Raw genomic sequence first — 24,793 nt, forward strand, 5'->3', positions numbered from 1 at the left:
GTTTAAGCCCTGTTTCAGATAAACAGCTCCCCAGTGACTGTGGGCGAGCCCTCATCTCTTACTAACACTCAAACTCGGCCATTTCATTTGCCACTGAAAGAAAGATAGAAATACTGCAAGGCACTTTATGCACCGGGGGGGGGGGGAAGCGGCTGAAATAATAAAAGAGAAGAGGACTTTGGAATATCAGAAAGCAGGAGCATCTATTGAGGAGCATCCTTTGGGCTCAGTATCAGTAATGCTCTAGGATTTAATAAGAGAAACTGAATTGGGGAGATTAAAGGCAATAGAATTCCACCCCCACCCCTCCAAAAAGAGAAGAGAGGCTTGCTGCAGATGAGCTTAAAGCTGTGCAGTGCTTCAGCATAAGGGCTCTGAAAAATTCCAAACACCTCGAATTTGTGGTTGTAATGCCCTGGATTTTTCTGCCAGTGAAAACCTCCTCTTCCTCCGACCCAAATCAAAGGATAACTAAAGTCCATAAAGGGGGCACTGGTGTTACATATAGGGCCCCAACTCCCAACAGCCTCAGCTGGCAAGGGCGATGGTCAGGGATGACGAGAGCGGAGGCCCACCAATCTTTGGAGGATACCACATTGGCTGTCCTTGCACGTAGTATGTATTTGGACAATCAGGTCAGGGAAAACATTTCTTCCAGTACAGATGCCAAGTGCAGGGGGCAAAATCTGGACTGGGCAACTGCAAGAGCCAGCCCACATCCACCGACACCAGGATTCCCATCTATAATTAGCTAGGCCCTTTAGTCAAACCAGTGCGAGGGATTTCAGATGAGTAGCCACAGCAAGCACGCGGTACCTTGATAGCTTTCTTGCTGCCCTTTATCTTCTCGATTTTGGCTTGAGCAAGAGTGACTCTCTCATCAATAGCCCGCAGCTGTGTCCGACTGGCCTCCACTTGCTGGGAAATCCTAAGAAAGAATCCAACATTCAGACAAAATACTCAACTGTTAAGCCAACAAACCACTTAACTGCTCAGCCACCTACACTTTTCAGACTTTTCCTGTGGCCTCCTGAAACCAGCTTCTGTGTTGCTTTTCTGCATTTGTCTTCAGGCTGCATTCCTTTCTGGGCAGCCTTTGGAGGGCCACATGCTAGTGGTGGGCGAGGTCAGAGACAAAAGTGGGTGGAGCAACAAATGCAAATTTTACCTTTATACACACATTCACACACCCCTCTCTAACCTATGCCTGGAAAAACAAGAGGCGTTATCAGAGTTCAAGCACACATTCTGGCTGGGCAAAGGCCCTTTGAGTATGAAATTGGGCTAGTGAAGGATGTGGCCTGCAGAGAGTTCCAAGGGCCACACAGAGAAGGCTGGAGGGCCGTATTGGAGCCCTGGGCCTGAGGTTCCCCATCTCTGTGCTACCATAAGTTTGCGTCTGCCAAACGTTTTAGCTTTCTCGTATCTCAATGTGCTTGTTTACACTGTCCTCTATAAACCACCTCCAAGATTTGGCAGTGCTGAGTGACCAGGCGAACACTTTGCTTGTATTAGATGACAGAAGGATTGAGCAAGCAACAGGGTTGGGGGTCTGACAGTGCTTGGTTTTGTTTTGATGGGAAAATATTAGAATCCAGCTCTGCTGGAGTGGCAATGTAGTGGGCAGGCCAAATAACTAACATTGCTTCATTCTGCACCTGCCTTTACCCCTTCCCCCCATTAAGAAACCTACCCCTCCCACCTAAATCTAATCCTTCCGAGCTTTTCACCAGTGCTAGCAAAATCTCCGCCTGAGGCACATACAAGTGCCCAAACTGCATAGAAGATCCCCAAGTCAATAATCCAATTGTTGCTGACTAAGGGATGTGTACAAAGTGATTGTTACTGCAGCCTTGCCAGGGCAGCAAATTCACAGCACATCTGTAGAGAACCTAAAAATAAAACCAAGCAATTGTGGGATACACACTGTTAATTGTACACTGCATCCTAGAGTAGGCGCTATACTTACAGGTGTGACTATGAACAAGAACACTTTGATTTTCATTTATTTCAACCATAGTTTGGAACTTTCCCTGCTATTTACTGTCATTGAGTATTTGTAATATTTCATAAAATATTGTAATAAGAAGAGCACTTTGATTTTGAAAGGAAAGCTGCCTCACAGTGAACAATGGCACCTCCAAGAACTTCCACATGAAAAGGAAAAAAACTGCACAGCTGAGCATGCCAGCATCATCTTACCTTCTCATTCTCGAATGAATATGTGCCTTATTCCAAGTCAGACTAGCAGCCCACCCACCCAAGTCCTATCTACCCTGAATGGAATAGGCTCTCTGTGGCCTTCGGGTCTGATATCTTAAGATCCCTAAACTAAAAACCCAAAGGACTAAACCTGGGATCTTAAATACGCAGCGCATATGCCTTTAAGCCTTACACATTTTAACTCCTGGGATAGCTCAATTGGTAGAGCAATGAGACTAATAATAATAATAATAATAATTTATTATTTATACCCCACCCATCTGGTTGAGTTTCCCCAGCCATTCTGGGTGGCTTCCAACAAAATATTAAAATACAATAGTCCGTCAAACATTAAAAGCTTCCCTAAACAGGGCTGCCTTCAGATGTCTTCTAAAAGTCTGGTGGTTGTTTTTCTCTGTGACATCTGGTGGGAGGGTGTTCCACAGGGCGGGTGCCACTGCCTGGTTCCCTGTAACTTGACTTCTCGCAGTGAGGGAGCCGCCAGAAGGCCCTCAGCGCTGGACCTCATAATCTCAGGGTTGCAGGTTCAAGCTCTGTGTTGGGCAATAGATTCCTGAATTGCATGATTTCTTCATTGCAGGGGGTTGGACTAAATGACCCCCAGGGTTCCTTCCAACTCTACAACTGTGATTCTATTCTTCCTTTCTGTCCTCTTCCCACATGGCACTGATTGTTGCAAGGGTTCTCAATCCACAATGGAAGCAAGTCCACACTGAGAACACTGGGGCAACGAGTTGTGACTACCGTATTTTTCGCTCCATAAGACGCACCTTTTCCCTCCTAAAAAGTAAGGAGAAATGTCTGTGCATCTTATGGGGCAATTTTTCCCTCTGCTGTTGAATGAGATTTTTCAACTGTTCTTATATGTTCTTTCATTGCTGATTTCATATCTGAAGTCGGTTTTGTTCTGTAAGCTTTAGTTTTTTTGCAATTCATGTTTTCCACTTTTCATCATAATCTTCGTTTTTTGCAATGCAAGAATTCAATATTTTATTAAACACATAGCCAAGTAGTACAATATGATTATAAATGTAAGTTACTTATATAGCACTGAACATGACATGTATAGCATTGAAAATGACATGTACAGTGGTACCTCGGTTTATGAACACAATTGGTTCCGGAAGTCTGTTCATAAACTGAAGCGTTCATAAACTGAAGCGAACTTTCCCATTGAAAGTAATGGAAAGTGGATTAATCCGTTCCAGACGGTCCGCAGAGTAACCGTTCATAAACTGAAGCGAACTTTCCCATTGAAAGTAATGGAAAGTGGATTAATCCGTTCCAGACGGGTCCGCGGAGTACTTAAACTGAAGCGTTCATAAACTGAAACATGGGTGTAATTGGTTCCGGAAGTCTGTTCATAAACTGAAGCGTTCATAAACTGAAGCGAACTTTCCCATTAAAAGTAATGGAAAGTGAATTAATCCGTTCCAGATGGGTCTGCGGCGTTCATAAACCGAAAATTCATAAACCGAGGTGTTCATAAACCGAGGTTCCACTGTATATCTATGTACAATTGAAGGTATGCAAAAAAAAATTGTACCGTATTCCCTTGGGATACAGTATATACAAGCTGCTGTTATTCAGGTAAGAATTTGTGCTTGTATTTGAGGAGGGTGTGATTCAGAATATTTTTTTCTTGTTTTCCTGCTCTAAAAACTAGGTGTGTCTTATGGAGCGAAAAATATGGTGCTTGAAGCTCCGTGCTGTTTAAACAGGAATTAAGGATGAAGACAGAGAACATTTTAACAATTGAGAAGTCACCATATCATGCATATGGCCACTTAGGAAGCTGGTCACTAGTATTGCCTTCCTCTTCCTGCTCCTTAAATTTCTGATCAGGTGCAGAAGCTTGCCATGGTTTCCTTCCCAAGTTGCAAGCCAATGCAGTTGAGGATGACTTACTTCCCAAGTGGTTACAGGGAATCACAACCACGGTGTAACAGCACTGGCAAAAATTACTTGGCAAACAGTCACCTGCATGCACCCCAATTGTAGTTGGGCTGTGATCTGCAAAGCATTTTATATTCACCTTATACTTTATTTAGGGCTTCCTTGACTTAACCAGCTGGAATACAGTCCTCTCCAAGTACAGCCTGAATTTCTGCCATGAAAAATCAAGAATTCCTTTCAGGTGAGTCTTAAGGACACAATTCAGAAACAGAGAGCTGCAACGGTCCTTTCTTCAAGAGGCAGATAAAGGTGTGAGTCCAACCTACAGTTCAAACAAACCAACATCTGCCCCTTTTCTCTGAATTGCAAAAGCACTAGAATATAACTGTTCGAGATGGAAGGACAGAGATAGTATTATTGCGGGGGGGGGGGGGGGGAGTACCGATAAAGGTCTCAGATGGCCAGCTCTCTGTAGCAGAATGGTAAACAGTAGGCAGCGGCAAACCAGGGGAAACCCACAAACAGGACCCGAGCTCACAAGACCACATTTCCCTCCTGTGGTTTCTAGCAACGGGTATTCAGAAGCATGACTGCCTCCAATTGTGAAGTGATTGCTCTGCAAGGAATCTGTCCAGATCTTTGGCAAGAGAGTGATCTCACCCTCCCCAGGTAGCGCACTGGGTGGGGAAGGAAGGAAGGAAGGAAGCAGGGCTCTCCCCACATGCTCGGCTCTGGTCCCCTTTCAATTTAACCCTAAGGGAATGCAACCTTTAACAGGAAAATATTCCTCGTCCCTTGTTTGATTATAGAGTATCAGCCTAAGACTGGGGAGACCTGGGTCCAAATCCCTACTCAGCCATGAAGCTCACTGGGTAACTTCAGGTCAGTCACCATCTCACAGTCAAATGCAGGAATAGGGAATGTGAGGTTTTCTAGATGTTTTTGGACTACAGCTCCCATCATCCCTGACCGCTGGCTATGTCAGCTGAGGCTGATGGGAGCTGGGAGTCCCAACAGGTTCCCCAGTCCCGGCCTAATGTAACTCAAGAGTTGCTATGAAGACAAAATATGGAACAGGAAGACAAAAGTGTATGCAACCCTGAGCTCCTTATACAATCATAAGAATTGGAAGGGAGCCTGAGGATCATCTAGTCCAACTCCCTGCAATGCAGGGGTATGCAGCTGTCCCATATGGGGATTGAACCAGCAACCTTGGCATTAAGACTCTGAAAAAATATCCATGTTCAGCTTCCATGTACCTCTGAATACCAGCAGGCAAATAGCAGGGCAGGCCCTTGTTGCCGTCATGCCTTTATTAGCTGGTCCTTCAGAATCATCCAGTTAGCCACTGTTGAAATCAGGATGCTAAGGCTAGATCAGGGTAGTCAACATGGTGGCCTATGGTTGATATGGACTACATCTCTCAGGGTGTATCCATTTACCATCCTGTCTGGAGCTGATAGACGTTAGTCCACAACATCTGCAGGGCACAACATTGGCTACCCTTGGACTTAAATGGACACTGGATTTGGCCGTTTGGCCTCTTCATAAGCTCCCTATTCTAACCTGTATACAGATGACCAGTACATTTCCAGAATCTCCATGCTTTGTGGCAACTTTGTTAATCCATACTCTTAATGCACAAGTGAGAGCACACCATATTTTTTCGCTCCACAAGGTGCACCTGACCACAAGATGCATCTAGTTTTTAGAGGAGGGCGGGGGGGACCCTGTCTTTGGGGGGATCAGCTCACAGTTGTGCAGCTTCTTTTGCAAAGGGGAAAACTCTCTTTTTTTAGGATCAGCTCAAAGTTGTTGAGCTTACTTTGCAAAGGGAAAAAATCCTGTTTTTATGGGGTTCAACCCACAGTTCTGCATCATTTTTAGGAAAGGAAAGGGAGCTGTTTCTACAGTTTTCAGACAGATAATCTAATCAGCCAGTCACATGTTGCTGGGGAAACAAACAGCCTCTGTCTGCAGAACATTCAACAATGGAGGCGTGGGGAAGGGGGCGGGACCAGAAAGGATGCCAGCAATTGACCAGACATTCGCTCCATAGGACACACAGACATTTCTCCTTACTTTTTAGGAGGAAAAAAGTGCATCTTATGGAGCAAAAAATACGGTAACTTTGTTAATCAGTGCGCTTCACAACTATGCAGTGCCTTCTGTCTAATGAGATGAGGCACCGATGCTCTGGTAGCAGCTGTTGCTGCTGAATTTGATGCAGGTAAAAAAGGTAAAGGACCCCTGGATGGTTAAGTCCAGTCAAAGGCGACTATGGAGTTGCGACGCTCATCTCGCTTTCAGGCCAAGAGAGCTGGCATTTGTCCACAGACAGCTTTCTGGGTCATGTGGCCAGCATGGCTAAACCACTTATGGCGCAACAGAACACCATGATGGAAACCAAGAGTGCACGGAAATGCTGTTTACCTTCCCACCACAGCAGTACCTATTTATCTACTTGCACTGGCATGATTTCAAACTGCTAGGTAGGCAGGAGCTGGGACAGAGCAACAGGAGCTCACCCCGTTGTGCGGATCCGAACCGCCAACCTTCTAATCGGCAAGCCCAAGAGGCTCAGTGGTTTAGACCACAGAGCCACTTGCATCCCTTGGATTTGATGCATGCAATGATGGAAGAGGGGCCTGAATAAGACAGAGAGACCATGTTAGGAGTTAAAGAGAGTGAACGCCAGTGTGGTTTATAAGGTCTGGATTCACAGGGCAATACAGGGCTAGGGATGGCTCAGAAATGAAGGTCAGTGTTCGCAATTAATATGTGCCAAACTGCTCGATAAACAAGAGACCAGCCGGCACTAACTGCCTGAGGCAGATAAGTCATCAAAGGGTCATTTGTAATCAGTAGCTGGGTCCTAGGCAGGCACAAATCGACTAACAATAACTCACTCCAATAAAGAGAGGGCCCCCGAAAGAATGGGAGGTTAGGCAATTACAGCTGAGCACCAGAAACGTCAAGGAAAGCTGCGAAGTAGACCTCCCCAGAATACCAAGCAACTCCAATTTCATGTCTCAAGTAGAAAAGTAAATGATCAGTCAAGGAGAAAGAACATTACAGAACAAAATGAGAAATGAACAGCACAAGAGGATAAAACAGCTCAAGTATTAAACGACTGTCCCCCTAAGACCTACTGCATATGTATAGGATAGAGCAGTAAAAGAGAGAGAGAGAGAAGCCAGGGGGAGGGAGAGGTGGTCTGTACAGCTGCCAGCCTTGTGCGCTGAAACCAAGCGGTCGCCAACAGGAATGCCCTGTGGTTTTGCAGGTTGGCAGATGCCTAGCATAGGAGCTCCTGAAGCCCATCTTTAATACATGCAAAACGGAAAAATTAAGGGTGAGCACAAGGCTGAAATCCAGACAGAAATTATTGTGCATGCACAGGAAAACCCACCCCCCAACATCACTGGTTTGGGCGGCAACAGTACAGGGGAATTAAAGTATAGACTCAGCACTGGGGTGGGCAGAGGTGTGTGTGTGTGTGTGTGTGTGTGTGTGTGCACGCGCATATGAGTTCAAGAGTGTGGGGCGGCCACAGCACTACTGCGATGCATTGCCAAGGATGAATTTTCATTTAGTTTCATTTCACTTTTAATTTGTATACCGCCTTTCAATATTGCTATGCACAAGGCGATTTACAGCATCAAAATACAGTGGTACCTTGGTTTAAGTACACAATTGCATAGCTGCCAAGTTCTCCCCTTTTTTAAGGGAAATTCCCTTCTGCTGAATAGGCTTCCTCATGAGAAAAGGGAAAACTTGGCAGCTATGCATTTGGTTCCGGAAATCTGTACTTAACCTGAAGTGAACTTTCCCATTGAAAGTAATGGAAAGTGGATTAATCCGTTCCAGACGGGTCCATGGAGTACTTAAACTGAATGTACTCAAACCGAAGCGTACTTAAACCAAGGTATGACTGTATACCACAAAGAACACACAGCTTATAATAATCTGATCCAATAGAAAAGGTCATAATAAAATGTAACTTTAAAATAAAACGACTTATATCAAATAAAGTAATATTTAATAATCTATTGGAATATAATAGTACGCTATAAAATTAACTCTTAAAACATCAGCAAACGGTAATTAGAAATTCACTCTTAACAATTACAATACTTACTAAACTATGAACAATAAAAATAACTGCAAGTCCCAATGATTAAATTGCCATATACAAAACCACATGGAGGATGGAGCAAGCTTGCTCTCTCCTGCTCCTGAGGGTAGTACTCAAACCAATGGCTACAACTTGCGGTACAAGAAAGGAGATTTTGACTAAACATCAGGAAGAACTTTCTGATGGTAAAACCTGTTTGACAGAGGAATGGACTTCCTCAGAAGTTGCAGGACTCTCCTTCAGCTGTGATTCCTGCAGTGCAGGGGGTCGGACTAGACAACCTTTGGGTGTCCCTTCCCAACTTTAACATTCTACGATTCTCTCCTTCAAGCATGCTCCCAGCTTAGACAACTGCTGTTCCTGCTGCGGAGGGGCAGAGGGAGGCCGGCAATGGCTTTCCAGAGCCAGGAGAGAGTTGGAGACACTGGTGCCCTTGGAGAGTGCTGCATATTCAATAAAACCCCCCACAAAACTTCTATACAATCTATGATTTGCTCATGAAAGCACAGGGGAAAACAGCAGACACTTGCAATTTACGAGTGATCAGGGATGCATTTAAAGCCCATTATGAATGCCAATTTCCCCTCAAAAGTTTGAAAGGCAACAATTTTTTTTGTGTGTGTGTGTGTTCTCCCCCCCACAGGAAAGCCAAATACAGTGGTGCCTTGCTTAACGAATGCCCTGCTTAACGAAATTTCCGTTTAACGAAAGGTTTTTTCTAGCGGAGGTTGCCTTGTTAGACAAATGCGTTTTACGAAAAATTCGTCTAGCGAATCGCGGTTTCCCATAGGAATGCATTGAAATTCAATTAATGCGTTCCTATGGGCAAAAAAATTACAAAAAAATTTCAATGCATTCCTATGGGATTCGCTAGACGAATTTTTCGTTATAAGAAAAGACCTGTGGAACGAATCAAATTCGTCTAGCGAGGCACCACTGTACCAGTAAGTTCAACTCTTTGTCACGGGGGGGGGGGCACCCCAGCCCTACCGTACTTCTTTGCCTCTTTTCCCCCTTTCACATTCAAAGCAGGTTCTCCACCTCTTATTTCATGTCTGAGTAAGTGCAATCAAAAACTTGCCGGGTAGATTCCCATGAGGGGGAAAACGTAATCAAGATTTCTTCTTCCACCCCCATTAAGCTATTGGCGATTATCCTAATTAATGTTTATCACACTTTGATTACTCCTTGAGCCTGATTTGCAGGTGCTGAAATGCTAGCAGACAGTCCCACTTAGGGAGGTGCTAAACTGCCTTGTGGGGAATTGTAAAGATCAGAGCTGTCAGGCTGCACACAGGCAGACAGAAAGACATCTCACCCATACACTTACCAGAACATGGATAAAGGGATGTTTTTTTTCCTGCAGCAGATTCAGCAGGGCATGTTTTCGCCCTATCTATTTGCTTTGATATCCGAACTTTGCATTTAAATAGAGTTGTTCCTCAGAGAGTTAAAAAGGTATCAGTTCTCAGACCTCCACTTTTTAAAATATCTTCTTCATGTTGCTGCAGTAGGGAAGGGCTACATCATCTTATTCAGGCATCCCCAAACTTTGGCCCTCCAGATGTTTTGGCCTACAACTCCCATGATCCCTAGCTAACAGGACCAGTAGTTGGGGAAGATGAGAATTGTAGTCCAAAACATCTGGAGGGCCAAAGTTTGGGGATGCCTGATCTTATTGTTGCTGGCATCCGTCTGTCTTGAACGACAATGGAGTGCACCTCCTCCAGAGGTAAAGTCAAACTGCTGCAGTGGCAACACCAGAGTGAGCTCCCGGGCGCAAGTCTGAGCAATGTGTCTGGAGGTCCAGGGCTGCCCACTTGACAAGACCCCCCCCCTCTTGGCCTCGCTGATGTGGTCCAAAGGAAAGTAGAGCAATACATTTGGCACCAGCATGGCTGCAGCAGTTGCCAGAAGGAGGCGTACAAGACGCCATCTGACCGTCTTAAGGACTCCACTCCGGATTTGTGCAAGGTTTACTCCATAGCCTTTTCTTCTCCCAAAGATATCCAGTGAGGCAGCGGAGGTTTAGAATCAGAGCTTTCCTTTTCCTAGATGGGCTACCTTCCCAGGTTGACGAACCCCATCTACCCCTCACTTCCCTCTGCAGCATGTGCACGCCTCCTTGACCATTGGACGCGCTACTGGATGGGTCTATTCCGCTCAACCGATCAAAGCCTATCTTTGCATGCAGGGGAAATCCCTAACTTACCAAGGGTTTGAGACCCATCGGCTACCCTCACCTGGCTTAGCCGTCCAGTCAAAGCCATTTTCAGGGTGCGGCCACTGTCGTATGCTGACAGCTTCTAGTAGCCACAGGTGAGAGCTCAGTGCAGGGCGGGGACCACAGGTGGTCAAACTACCCCAGAAAGAGCACAACGTGTCCCCCACCAGAGGTACTCTTCCTCCCCTAACACCCCATACACCCTCTCCGTCTTACGATGCTCAGGTAATGTCAGATGTCCAACTGGTCGACCGCGATCGACAGGTCGACCCCCAGATTACCGTGGTCAATTGTGGGATCACTTGCATTGTTTATAACAATGCCCCCCCCAAAGGTCAACAACATTCTGATCCTCCCCTACCAACAACTCTGAACTCCAAATCACTGCCAGTCGTCGTCCCCCCCGGGAGTAGATCGCAATCTCTTGGGAGTTGGACGTCCCTGTCCCTGTCTTGGGAGTTGGACGTCCCTGCCCACACAGAATGAGTCCACTATGCAGTTCCTTCCTCCAAAAGCACTAGTTTCTGGGAGGGGTGGTGCCCATCAAAGGAGTAGGGTAGGGAGAGCAATGGACAAGGTTCCCTCCATGCAGTTCAGGGCTCCTTTCTGACATCGCCTTAAGAGCACAGGATGGAGGTGAAAAAGGGTACTAACATATAAGGGCCCTATCCAGATCAGGATTGGGTTACCTGAGAGACCACCTGCGTTCTGCAGTAGTGTTTCTCATTAAAGACCCCAAAATATCAGTAGCTCACTGCACAGTAACTGAGAGCAAGGCTTTCAGTGTAGCTAGAGCATCCACTGTGTGTACTTTCCAGAAACTATTAAATACATTTTGTTTTGACACATTTTCCCAGCTGGATTAAAAGGTGCTTATTTTGCGTTGGATGTTCATTTTTGTTTCTAAGCCTATTTTTAATTGTGGGTTTTTGTTTTGGTATTGTCACTGTTTAAAGGGTACGTTTGTCAATTGCCTTGAGATGGATATAAAAGACAATTAATAATATTAATAATAATAAATAATACCCAAGAAAGCAGCAGAAAAATGGAAGCCTTTTTCGCAGCAACAAAACACCTTTGAAAGAACAAGTTTCTACAGAGCACTAGTTTAAATGGGTCTGGGAGAGAAAATCTATGGTGATTCTCGGTATGTTTACCAATTCTGCTCATAACCTTGATGGGCAACTTCTCTATTGATGCAGTAACAGTGATGGAACAAAGCAAGATCTCATCTGACTGTTTTGAAGAATTAAACATTGTAAAATTGACTTGGAAATATTGAACAGACAGTTACATAAGTACACAAAATCTATCATTCTGGAAAAAACAGTTTATATACATTTTGCAAGTTGCGGTTGCAGGCATCTAATGTTAACTCAGCTTTTCACTTGCATTATTATTTTAAAAAGCCCCATTGCACACTCACCCACTTTTTGTTATCATAATGACATTTAAAAACAAGCAATGGTTTAAGTTATTGGAGGTTTTTAGTATAAAAGCAAGTCAACTTGGCCATCTGTCATGGGTAAAAGCTGTCTTTAAACAAGGCTCCTCACACATTATGTTGTTTATATGTACACTGAAAACGTAACAGATGATAAGCCTACATGCTGGGAAACTTGTCAGGAAGTTGGGATAGCCAGCAGCTCCATTATTGATGTGTAATGTGTGCTACAGCCCCCTTGCCCCTGGTTCTGAGAGAGAACAGTCCTCTGCCTGGACTGAACCACTTCAAGTAGCAATGGGGGGGGGCTCACACGACTGAATTCTCCCCCATACAAGGGAGGGGGACCCATTCAGACAGCCAGTATGTCCAATAGAGGAAGATGTCTACCCTAACCTCCCCTTCTGCAACCAAACGGAATTTTCAGTGTGTATAGAACTATTTTTTTGTGTGTGTGGAGGACTATTTTATTTCTTTCTTAAATTATTTACATACTGCCCTCTTGCAAAACATCAGAAAGGTGTACAGCAACATTTAAAAACTCTTAAAAGTAATATAGGTGGAGACCATTTTTGGCACATCCAATTGACGCAATGGACCCAGAAGAAGGCAGAATAGAGGTGAAATTGAGGCGGGGCAAAAAACTGCCTATATGTGCTCTGTGGACACATGGGGGGCCTGGGAACAGAACACTTGCATGATACGGTTATTGGCTGTACAGAACAAGCATTAAAATAACTGGATGCTGAAGAAGATTTTAAACAATTGCATAGGCCTGTTGACATTTTAAAAAGTCATCAAGAGACACATGGAAGTCAAAAGTCAAATCCCACAGCTTGGGACTGACGACACCAAGGGATCACCCACACTTTCACTTGACCCATATTTCAATTGTATTATGTAATGATTAATTCCCCCGGATCCAAGAGCTTTTCTTATTGTTCCACGGCTGTGCCTTGTGAAAATTCAATCACACCCGCTGAATTGGATCTTATCAGATGCACAGAAAATTCAAAGAGTTTTTGCTTAACCGAGCTTTAATTCAGCAGGTAAGGTCAGATTTCAACAACCAACAGCGCCTGGAGACAATTAGTCAGGTCATGAATCCATAGAAGTGACCAGAGGAGGAATGACCACTGGGAGGAGTGTAGAAAGAAGAAACGCTATGGTACATTTGCATCAGCACGGATGCCTTCTTCTGCCCCAACTGCAACAAAACATGTCTCTTCCATATTGGTCTCTACAGCCACAGCAGGCATTGTAACTCTCCAACACCTTGACTTGACCCCCAAAGGTACACTCTTCTATTATCTCCCGAGACAGACAGCTGCCAACGTATGTTTCTTGTACAGATCTATAATACTGTGACCTTCATGTAAAATCTGTGAAACTTTATTGTGCAATTGGTAAACTGGAGACTGGAAGATGGTTGTCAGATCTGCACTAAACAGAGTATATAAAAGGAAGCTGACTCGGGCGTCAGCCTTCATTAAATGACACTGACATGGGTATTATTACAGCTGCATGTTCAGGATGAGATGCAAAACAGTCCTTTTTTTTTTTAAAAAAAAAGTAGCACTTCTGACATACACTTTGTAGACTGCACACTTCTAACTTCCTACAACTTCTCCTTCCTCTATATTTTTCACTCTTCAAGTTCAAATCAGTTCATAAGTTTGCCACTTCCATTTGCGCAATCTCTAAGATCCAGTCTTCCTTCTGTGTCAACGCTGCTGTTCTTCCAGCTGTCTCTTGCTATCGTACATCTGCGCTATTGCAATGTTCCCTTTGTTGATTTTACCCATTTCTCATCTCCCAACCTCTTGTTTGCATTCTTCGTTCTGCCACTTGTCTTGGATCTTTCTGCCTGCTGTTCCATCCTCATCTTTGCCCTTCCTATAGGTCTTCCTGTCTAACTCCCTTATCCTTTTTGTAGTCAGTATAAGCAGCTCGTTTGTTCTTAAGATTTTAGTTTATCTGTCTACATGGTGTTTTACAAAGTAGTATAAGCACAAGGCAGATCCCTGATCTGAAGGGGCTTGCACACTGCTCTAGCATTTCAAAAAGTAAAATAATGCTGGTGGTGTTAGTTCTTTTGAAGTTTTCTTTTTAAAGAGAGGGAGGGGAAGCTCCAATGTGCAGCCAAAAATCCACAGGAATGAGAGTACTGAATAAAATCCATCATGTGCCCCTGGGCAAATTAAGATAGTCAACTTGGGTATCACTAGCACTGCATTTTGCCACACAACCACCCACCCTTTAAAGTAGGAAAACAAAATTTAAGTTTAAAAGGGGGTAAGATAGGGTTGTTGTGTTTTAAAAAGTGGAAATATGGACACAAAGGTTGTTGAGTTTTGCCCAAAGTTGTTGAGCTTCTTCAGAACAAGAAAGAGTTCTTGAGCTATTTTTAATGAAATTTGACAAAATCTACACTTCCAACATGAGCTGCCGTACAGATTATCCCGGCCATTCCAGCGATTTCTGCCCAGACACTGTTTACGAGGGCAAAATACCAGCTATGTCCAGGAAGTTGTGGACGTGTGGCAACCCTAGGGTAAGAATTGGAGATCTGGCATCTTGCCCCAAAGACCCAAGGCTTAGAGTCCCTCGGCTACCCCCTAACAATACCTCTTTTAAAAACATTGGTTTTTAAAACTGCTACCTCCCTCAATAAAATTGTGTTGTGTTCACACATACTGTATTGGCCAGAATATAAGCCTCACTTTTTCCCCAAATTCTGACCATGAAAAGTTAAAGTGTGGCTTAAATCGCCACCTTACAAAAACTGGCTTTTACGATAACGCTAATGAAACAGACATACGGTAAAACGGAACGGGTGTGAGTGCCTGCGGAATTTTAAGGGAGCGGCTTATATTCAGGTATTGTCTTTTTTTCTTTTCCCCTCTTGAATTTTAAATGTGTGGCTTATATTCGGGTGGGACACGGGTGGTGCTCTGGATTAAACCACTGAGCCTGGGGCTTGCCGATCAGAAGGTCGGCGGTTCGAATCCCCGTGACGGGGTGAGCTCCCGTTGCTTGGTTCCTGCTCCTGCCAACCTAGCAGTTCGAAAGAACAAAGTGCAAGTAGATAAATAGGTACCGCTCCGGCGGGAAGGTAAACGGCATTTCTGTGCACTGTTCTGGTTCACCAGAAGCTGTACGCCGGCTCCCTCAGCCAGTAAAGCGAGATGAGCGCTGCAATCCCAGAGTTGTCCGTGACTAGACCTAATGATCAGGGGTCCCTTTACCTTTACATTTGGGTACTGCTTATATTCGGGCCAATACGGTAATAAATCTGTCCATGCAGTTATGGGTACTGTGTAGTTCTCCTAAAATCCTTGGTGCTGTTCTGTATCTCTTCCGGTCACAGAGAAATTTATTCTCCCCAAACTACTAAGAGATTTGTCCTTTTTCATGAGTCTGTTAACAAAAGACTTTACGTGCCCCCCCCCCAAGCCTCCAATCCTTTTCTAATTTCAGACACGGCCCATTGACAGTACATTTAGTCAAAAAGGAAAGACTAGAGAGAGGGGGAGAGGGAGAGATAGCGTAATCTGCCATCCAAGTGTGAAGAGCAGACCTTTCGCACTTCTTCTCCCTTCCCTCCCCACTTTGTTGCTGGGAGTTTGCAGCAAGAGATATTTCAAGCTACAGAGTGTTATATTTCCAGACAGCTCCCTCCTCACCAAACCTCTGACTGAAGTCATGCCTGTAAAGTGAAGTGACTTCTCTGAATCGGCTCCTTGGGGGCCCAATGAATGGAAGAAACGTACCCATAAGAAAAGATCATGAAATTGAACTCCAGTGGGAGGGCTTAGTGGTTGACTGTGATGGGAAAAGGCAGGCCTTCCTGCTTTTATTAAGATAAACAAGACTGGCAAAGGAACCTGCATATGATGCCTTCTTGCAAATCACAAGAGACCTGAAAAAAGTGGGTGGGGAGGAGGCCGGTATATCATGCAACCGGAGATAAACATCCTTGGTGAGAGTGTTGCTGAATTATTTAAAGGAGTGTGCAGATAGCATTGATGTTGAGATGGTTGTCAAATTTGTTCACGTCTGCTAATATCTAAGGGTATTTTTATAATGGAAAAGAAGCACTGCCCCACCCCACCCACCACAAAAAACCCATTGCGCTCCATTTCACCTGAGCAAGCCAGGTACATCCTTCACACCAAGTTCCCAAATACAGGTTCTGCCAGGCACCAACCAATTTAATGTCTCCTGTGCTGAGCTATCACTATCAATGGCTGCTTCTTTGCATTTGTCGTCAAATTTCATAGAATTGGAGAGTTGGAAGGGACCCTGGTGGTCATCTAGTCCAACCCCCTGCAATGCAGGAATATGCAGCTGTCCCATACAGGGATCGAACCTGCAACCTTGGCATTATCAGCACCACGCTCTAACTAATTGAGCTATCCAGGCATGGACATCTAAAAACTGAAGGTTTGCTGGGACTGAAACAAGCTTCTCTATCCTTTCACATGTAACAGTCCAACTTTTCAATTATTCGGCCAAAACAAAGTAAACAAAAGGCTTCAGGAGAAAAACTAAGGAAAATGGGGGTCCCCTCCCCACTTTTTTCCTGAGCCTTCACATCTCTACAACTCTTTCCTCCTGGGGAGTGAGTGCCTCCTCTATGCTCAGCTCTTGGGTGGGTAGCTGAGCAAGCCAAACACTTCCAGACCAAGCTCCCATGACAGAGGATCCCACCCTAGAGCAACCTGTCCAGACAAGCGTGACCCTTCCACACTTAAGGAAGTTGACCACAGCCAAAGCTGATTAAGGACATAACTTCCGCAGGGACTCCCTCTGGATGTGCTATGTATGAGCACAGGAAGCTGCCTTGTGCAGAGTCAAAGCACTGGTCCAACTAGCTCACCTTTCCAGCATTTCAGACAGGTGTATTTTCCAGCTTTACCTGGAACCGAAGCTGGGACTTCCTGCATGCATGCTAAGCAGACACTCTACCATTCCGCTCTGGCCCTTCCCTTCCATTTAAGTGCTAACTATCCTAGCAAGCTGAAGAGCGTTCCTCTGAAGCCTGACCTTCGTATAATATATGGGTAAAGGAAGAACTGCAGCCAGATTTGCTAAATACACCAGGCATTTAGAGTCGAAGCATGTAGGGGCTAACTATATCAACCTTCTGCACTTGGCATTTCCCAGAATGCAACTGCTTAGAGGGTATACACATGAGGGGGCAGCAAGCACACACATGCAGTGAGTAACACGCATTCCTGGGGAGTTGAGAGTCACCATGCAGAGATGCTAGAACAAGTTGTCCTTAAGCGATACAAAGCTCTGTTCTCCCAGGGCACTGGTCCCTAATTGGTGGTCGTATGGCTCTCATTCAATGACATTTGACTCTTGTCCTGAAATATACGCTGCATTTTAATAAATATGCTGATGCCACTTGCAATTCCATCCAAGATCCCTGGGATTGGCCCTCTGTGGATGTTGCTTATGAGGTCCTGCTAACTGCAATAAAGAAAGGACAGGGAAGGAGTCAAAACGCCCTGTAAGTCCCACAAGCGGCTATGCCGGTAAGGCTCATAAAATGTTGCTGCTGAGTGTTGCCAGCCATTACGGAATGGTATGCCTACACAGCAGAAAACAACTATTTTATTCTCCTAATAGCAATTGCTTCTATGATTACAATGCCCTGCATTACAGAAAAAAACACCTTTAGGATGAGGGGAAAATCTTAGTGCACATTCATCCCAAAGAAGTCCTGTGATGGTGTGATATAAGGCCCAGAGTCCTTTCGACCAGTTCACTGCAGATGCACACCAGAGGCACTCCAATCCATACCCTCAGCAAAACTCTCTTTGAAGGCTCAAAGCTTAACGCTTCCCCCTGATAAGCCAGAGCTCCCTTCCCCCCCAAAATGTGAGATCCATACACCTTATCTCAAGATAGCAGAAAGAAAAGGTCATTCTCTGCTAAGTGGTGAGAGTCTCACCTTGAAAGCTTTCCCTCTGATTGGCACAGAACACCCAAGGTTATGGAACTTTTAATCAGACGGCTGCATAATTACCGAATCATTATTAATTATATCAGAGAGCTCCAAGGAAAGGCAAAGCAAACAAAAGGCTTGATGGAGTCTCTCCTGTTGTAGGAAAGAATTAGTAATTACAAGCCAGAAGTGCACTCAAGAGTAAGGGAGCAGTGCCACGGCTGGTGTTCCGAGATTTGAGTGTGACAGGCATGCAAAGAGAGGGAGCCCTTTCTCCCAGGGAAGGATGGGAGGGGCACTGCGGTATACAGAAATAACTCGTACGTTCCCGTGGCTAAAAAAGCAGGGGTAGTTAACCTGTGCCCCCTTCCAGATGTTGCCAGACTACAGATCCCATCATCCCTGACTGGGCTGGCTGAGACTGATGGGAGTTGTAGTTCAGCAACATCTGGAGGGTTGCAGGTTAGTCACCCCAGCATAAAGTGTAAGACCACTTCAAGAAAAAGGGCCGCCTGTGAACTGGAGTCCTGCCTCTATCTTTTGTCATTATCTTGTAGACATCTCTTCCTGACATTCTGCCTTCTGCTTCTGCACAAGGGGAAGCATCTGGGGCAGAATGCCCCTGAATAGCAGTTTCTGGGGATCATCAGAAAGCTGCTAAGCTCATGTTATGTCTTGCTTGTGAGCTTCTCATAAGCACCTGGTTGGCCACTATGACAGCAGAATGCTGGACTTGACAGGCCTATGGCAAGCAAGACCTGACTGCAACAGCACAAGCTCTACTTGCAATTCCTGACCTCTGGGAATGTTTGCATTTTTAACATTTACTTATTTTGTGGGTGGGTGGGTAAGAAGTGACTTTGCTATACCCTTCTCAACAGTTGACTAGCCTCTTTAGTGCACATTACTGTTCTAAAATCATTCAGATCCAAGGCTACATTTGTGATGTGCATGTAGACAAGGGTACGGAAATAAGATCTTGCAGTCGGTGTAGCTGTTGATGCAACAGCACTTAATTTGTCACAGCCTAACAGTGCTCAGAATTAACACTGTAAGAACAAAGAACGCCTGAAGTCTAAATCGCACCCGCTTTCTTGAAAGCTGAATTATATTTGGAAAGTGGCACCCTCACCCCCAACACCCATTTGTGGTATTCCAAATTCTGACAGCCCTGCTGCAACTGGAAGGTTGATTTGTTTAATTTAGACCATTTATGTATCCCACGTCTCCATATGCTCGAGGCAGCCCACTACACTACACAACACTCTGTTTAAGAACAGCAGTACTTAATAGACTAAAAAAAACCCATGCAACGTCAGAGTAACACTTGTGTCTCAGTGACAATTCAAATCATAATGCAATAACTGCCCAATATAGTAATTCAGTCTCATTTTACAAGGCAGGCAGGCTCTGCCATGTTTCCTAAAAGCTACTGGGGGAGACAGAAATGGAGATTGCTCCATAAACATGAGGCTACTGCTATAAGGCCCTGCTACCTGCTATAGCATGGGTGGGGAACCTCAGGCCTGGAGTTCCGAATGTGGCCCAAGGTCTCTCTGCATGGTATTTGGGACTCTGTCCAGGCAACACACATCCTTGCTATACCTCTTAATTGGCCCTGCTCTGCATCCTCCTCTACTGTTACACATTCATGTAAATGAAACGTGTTCTTGACCTGTGATAAGGCCTCTGGTTTGCCAGCATGGAGAGTGGAGCATGCCTGGCCAACCTTGATGGCCCCAGAAGGTTGAGCATGGGGGAATGTGGCCAGGATGCCCACGCCTGCTATAGATATTCAACCACACACAAATAAGGAATGCAGAACAGGGCCCTTTTAGACTATCTGAACAGGTGGCACCAAGCAAAATATTGAACACAATTTTGGTTACTGTCAACATTCCTGTGGAAAAGATTCTGGACTGGATTTCTGCATAGCAGAGGGCCTACATGAGACTTTCCTAACATATTATTGTTGCTGAGAGAGCTATCAGAATTTTGATCATCTGGTGTGTGTTTTTTTTGGGGGGGGGCAGGGGAAGACTGTCCAATCCTTAATTTGTTAAGCATTAATCAACCTCCTCTGTTGTGGGGGCGGGGAGCAGGACAAGGGCAAGGGCTGCTTGGACTCACAGAGCTGCTGCTTTCACAACACTGATCCATTACGCAGAGATGTGAGGGCAGGCAGCAATCTAGGCCTATTCCGATCCCAGCTTTCTCCCACTTCTTAGACTGCCAGACACCCAGAGGCTAAAAAAAACTAAGTGGGTGATTAAGCACCCCCCCAAATGTACTTCTCCGTTTCCTACCACACAATATGGCTGAACCATACCTGTTGAAGATATCGCTTGAGACTTTCTGCAGGTACTGAAGTGCATCTGCTATCTGGTGAATAGTTTCTTCCCTGTGGAGGTCAGGCTGGATGAGGGGAACAGAGTACGTCTGTCCCTCAAGGAAATACTTCTGGGTCACAGTAGCCATTTTTGCCTGAGAAGACAACCAACAACTTGTTAAAAGTTTATTCATGCCCATGTCAGCACCCTGATTCCTAGGAGCAGAGTTCTATTCTAGCCTCCCCACTCCTAGTGTCCCCCAGATGCTATGGACAACAACTTCCATCAGCCCCAGCCAGCATGGCCAATAGCCAGAGACAATGGTCCGACAACCAGCTCCAAAAGGTTGCGTAGCTTTGATTGTTACCTCGAAGTCCATCCCTTTGGACTTCTAGAAGGTCTGGGATCACAAGCCCATGGCAATTATTTCAAAGATGCAAGAGCAGATCAAATTCACAGATGCAACTGCATTAGTGAGTTAGTTGCATACCCTTTGTACTAACTAGTGCCACTAACCATTATTTGTACACAATATTAGTAATTGCAAAAATCCAAGTGCTGCTACATTGAACTAGAGCTCCCCAATTTACTCCTCTGCAAGGCCTGTACCAGGATTTGGGGACTGTCAGGCTACAGAGGATTTGGAGGGGGGAACACAACCCTCCATTTTCCACTGGGTGCTTGAGAAGATCAGAGTGAACCTCAGGGCCCCAGGCATTGGGTTGACCCAGCCAACCTCTAGCACCAGCTCCACTCCTCTAGAAGCACGTGTCTAGAAGTCCAAGTGGGATTTATTTCTTACTAGGAGATGAAGGCAGATTGGTAAGACAAACGAAAAAGAAAAAAGCTTAGGCCAACAGAACCCATCTGACAAACAGGAATTTACTCCACCACCTTCTGGTACTGAGATTGTTCCCCCCATGAAGAAGTGATAAAGAGAGCATCAGACAGTGGGTCATAGGATTTGGCAGCTCCATCATCAAAATAAGTCAGGAGTGTTGAGCAGTATCAATTCAAAACGACAGACTGGCAGGAGAAGCCAGAAACACCCTTGAAGTTGCGATGTTTTTTTTTAAAAAAATGAAAAGTTGTCAAAGAGGCTTTTATCTCCCTTTGTGACAGACAGAAGTGGGCCAAGCAGTGGCCCATTTTGAGAGGGCTACACCTCGCTTCCAGATGAGAAGTAGTAGGACAACAGGGATGTCAAGTAGAAGAATTGGAACACTTTTTTTTTGGAACACAGGGCCTCACAGCTAACCACAGTGGGCTTCCTCAGGTTGAAAAACAATAGCAACTTGTGCTGAGGTTCTGGAAGTAGCAAACACAAGTGGAAGATATAGGAGTGCATTTAACCTTTTGTTTGAACGGACACACAGAGAGCAGAATCAGCCATTTTGATCCCACTTGAGACAAAATTTTAGCACAGTGTCCAAGAGGGCTTATGTGCATACAAACTGTCCATGTAAAGGCTGCGTCCACTTGGCTGGCTATTCAAGAATCCTAGAAAGTGCAGGCACAGCCTACATGGTATAATGAGTCCCTTGTAGAGAGATCTCAGAACCTTTTGAGGACAATAAATGTCTGGACCCTGTCTGATAGTTCCACTGCAATTTTCTAAAGATGTCCAAAGATATCCCCTATGAACTGCAAAGAGGATCATCCACAACAGTATTTTGCTGGTGGTAATCTCAATTTGTACTGATAATTTTTAGTGTTGCATATTAGTACTATGAATTGTCCCTGCTTCCCTAGTGTTTGTCCTAGGAGGAGTTTAGATCTGCTACCAATTTGTGGTACCTGTACCATTCGCAATAGAAGTGCTCTGGACGAAGAGGAGGGAGGGGATACCGGTAGTTGTCACAAGCCCTTCATGGTAGCAGACTTCAGATTTGAAAGTTTTGTGGACACAGAAAACATCCAGCAATTCTGCCCAAGCTTTCTTAAGCACACCCACAAAATGCTGTTCCTTAGAGCTCTATTAGCAGTTTGATATTTGCGTGTAGGTTTTGGAAAATGCAAATCCTTCCAAAGCTACACTGCCGTTCTGTCAAATCCTATCTGCGTTGCCCAGCAGATTATTGGTCCTCTTGTCTGTATTTGCATCCAATGGGGGAAAGCATTATGCATTCTGTTCTGAAGAAGCACAAATCAGATAGATAAATCTTTGGAGAGTGGAGGATAAACTCTTGATTCAGCAGAGCTATTTGAGGGTGGAGATGTGTTGATCTCCAAGTCAAGCAACCTTCAATTTGCATTTATTTAGAATAAGCAAGGAGGTGGCAGATACCTAGGTAAGACAAAATGAAGGGTTTTTTTGGGGGGGGGAGCTGAAGCCTATTTATACCCTGCTTTAATTAAACTGCGTTCCATGGTGTTATTAAGCAGCAATCAAAGATGCAGATGGTACTGAATTGATTGGCATGAGTTTCACTGCACTGAATAATAAGAAACTTGCCCCTATAAATAGGTCTAATCATCATCTGATGGGTGGAAGGAAGAGCTGGGGGGGGGGGAAGCATAAGTATAGGTGTAATTAGGCCCTCCAGCAGATTGCACTTCACAGGCTGTTCGGCTGTTCTCATTACCTGGCACTTCTCTAAATACAGCTTCTGTGCCGATGAGCCGAGCCTGGATAAAGATTTTAAGAACCAATATCAACTTAATTCAAACAGCTTTGGGCCACATTCACTGTCAAAATGCATTGTTCTGTAGCAAGGGAGGCCAGGTGGAGCTATCCTCCCAAGATCTGAAGTGGGCAAGTGCCCCAACAGGGAATTGTTATCTCCAGCTGTGCCCTCCTTCCCAAGTCTCAGGATGAGCTAATTAAACTGGGCAGGCACAGCCCGACCAAGTACACAGAGGAGCTGGCAGAAGAGGCAAACAGTTCCGCAGTTTTAAAAGATATGGTGGTTATCTTTTCCAGTAGTTCCAGCAGGCAGCTGGAACGCAGAATGTTTAACTTCCTGGTTCACACAAGAGACAAAATGTTCACATACAAATGGTTTAAACCACGAGTTTCCAAACTGTGGCTGCAAATTTCGCCGAGGTGGACTGCAGCGTGTCTGTGAAGGATGGCGGGAGAAAGATCCTCCTGAAGCCCATTTAGCTGCATAATAGGTTCCCGGTCAGCCATCTTCACAACGGCTTTTCTGGAATGTGAGGTCGCATGAGAGCATTATGTGATAGCTTCCCCCGCCCTCAGAAGGCTATAGCTATGCTGACATCAAATGGGAAACAAGAACATAAGAAAGAAGGACCTCTGCTGGATCAGGCCAAGGGTCCATCTAGTCCAGCACTCTTTTCTGACAGTGGCCAACCAGATGCCCATGGGAAGTGCACCAGCAAGACTGGAGTGCAACATCACTCTCCCCACCTGTAGGAACATGCACACACACAACAAAAAAGAGAAGTTTTAAGCTCAGGAGCTCATTTTGAACACACTCAGTGTTCCCCTGTAGCAGAAACTTTATGGATTTCTAAGGTATTTGGTCTATGAGGGCCACTCCATTTCTTCTACGGGATTCTTGCCCACAGTAGTAGATATGATAGTCATCCAAACTGAATTCACCCATTCCCTTCCATTTTAGTTCACTGATGCCCAGGAGCTGAATTATGGTGCTGGAGGAGACTCTTGAGAGTCCCATGGACTGCAAGAAGATCAAACCTATCCATTCTGAAGGAAATCAGCCCTGAGCGCTCACTGGAAGGACAGATCGTGAAGCTGAGGCTCCAATACTTTGGCCACCTCATGAGAAGAGAAGACTCCCTGGAAAAGACCCTGATGTTGGGAAAGATTGAGGGCACTAGGAGAAGGGGATGACAGAGGACGAGATGGTTAGACAGTGTTCTCGAAGCTACGAACATGAGTTTGACCAAACTGCGGGAGGCAGTGCAAGACAGGAGTGCCTGGCGTGCTATGGTCCATGGGGTCACGAAGAGTCGGACACGACTAAACGACTAAACAACAAAAGTATTTGGTCAACTAAAACTGACTGACTCTATCTGTTCTGCAGCCAGGAAACCCTTTTCTTAGGCAGCTTGCTAGCTTGTATGTGTGCTTGTTTAATTTTGTTTGTGGGTCAGTGTCTATCAGAAAAGAAAGCCTCAAATTATCTCCCATTGCATTAAATAACTGGTGCTAACACAGAGAGTCCCGTATGTGCTTTAGACAAGTCAGCTCTTGGTTCCCACCAGAGTACTTTGTAGGGCTGTGAAGGGCATCTGTGCTTTTTCTCAATCTACTTAACAGCTCAACATTTAAGACAGGGGTGGGCAACCTGTCGGCCCCCCAGATGCTGTTGGACTAAGGCTTTCATCCTGGTGGGAGCTGAAGTCTAACGACAGCTGGAAGACCACAGCTTCCCCACTCTTTTCAAACCCCTCCTTCTTTTGCATGAAGAGTATTAGTGACCTTCAAGTGCTAGCAGCATCCATTGGCTGCTACAAGCAGAGTTTTCATAACCTTGTCAGATATGGTAGTCCCAGTTCCACAAGGGAATTTAGCCATTCCTTGACACCATCAGGGTGTTAACCTGGGCCTAGCCACGCATGCATAACCAGTAGTTATGATGGCAAGTTG

At 45.1% G+C, this 24,793-nt stretch overlaps 1 protein-coding gene across 2 annotated transcripts in view; it reads right to left on the reverse strand.

Moving 5' to 3' along the window:
- The window catches only part of WASHC1 (WASH complex subunit 1), a 58,143-nt gene that overhangs the window by 13,267 nt on the left and 20,083 nt on the right, over window positions 1-24,793 (reverse strand). The window contains exons 3-5 of one of the 2 annotated variants that reach the window (XM_088652328.1): window positions 20,214-20,368; window positions 17,346-17,406; window positions 817-928 (exon numbers count right to left, since the gene is read on the reverse strand). In XM_088652328.1, the coding sequence (XP_088508454.1) occupies window positions 817-928; window positions 17,346-17,353 (120 nt within the window). In that variant the 5' untranslated portion in view covers window positions 17,354-17,406; window positions 20,214-20,368. The remainder of the gene's footprint in view (window positions 1-816; window positions 929-17,345; window positions 17,407-20,213; window positions 20,369-24,793) is intronic. The other variant, XM_035126792.3, reaches the window with a different exon arrangement.

This window comes from Zootoca vivipara, chromosome 9 (genome assembly GCF_965207765.1).
Source record: "Zootoca vivipara chromosome 9, rZooViv2.hap1.1, whole genome shotgun sequence".
Taxonomy (NCBI): Eukaryota; Metazoa; Chordata; class Lepidosauria; order Squamata; family Lacertidae; genus Zootoca; species Zootoca vivipara.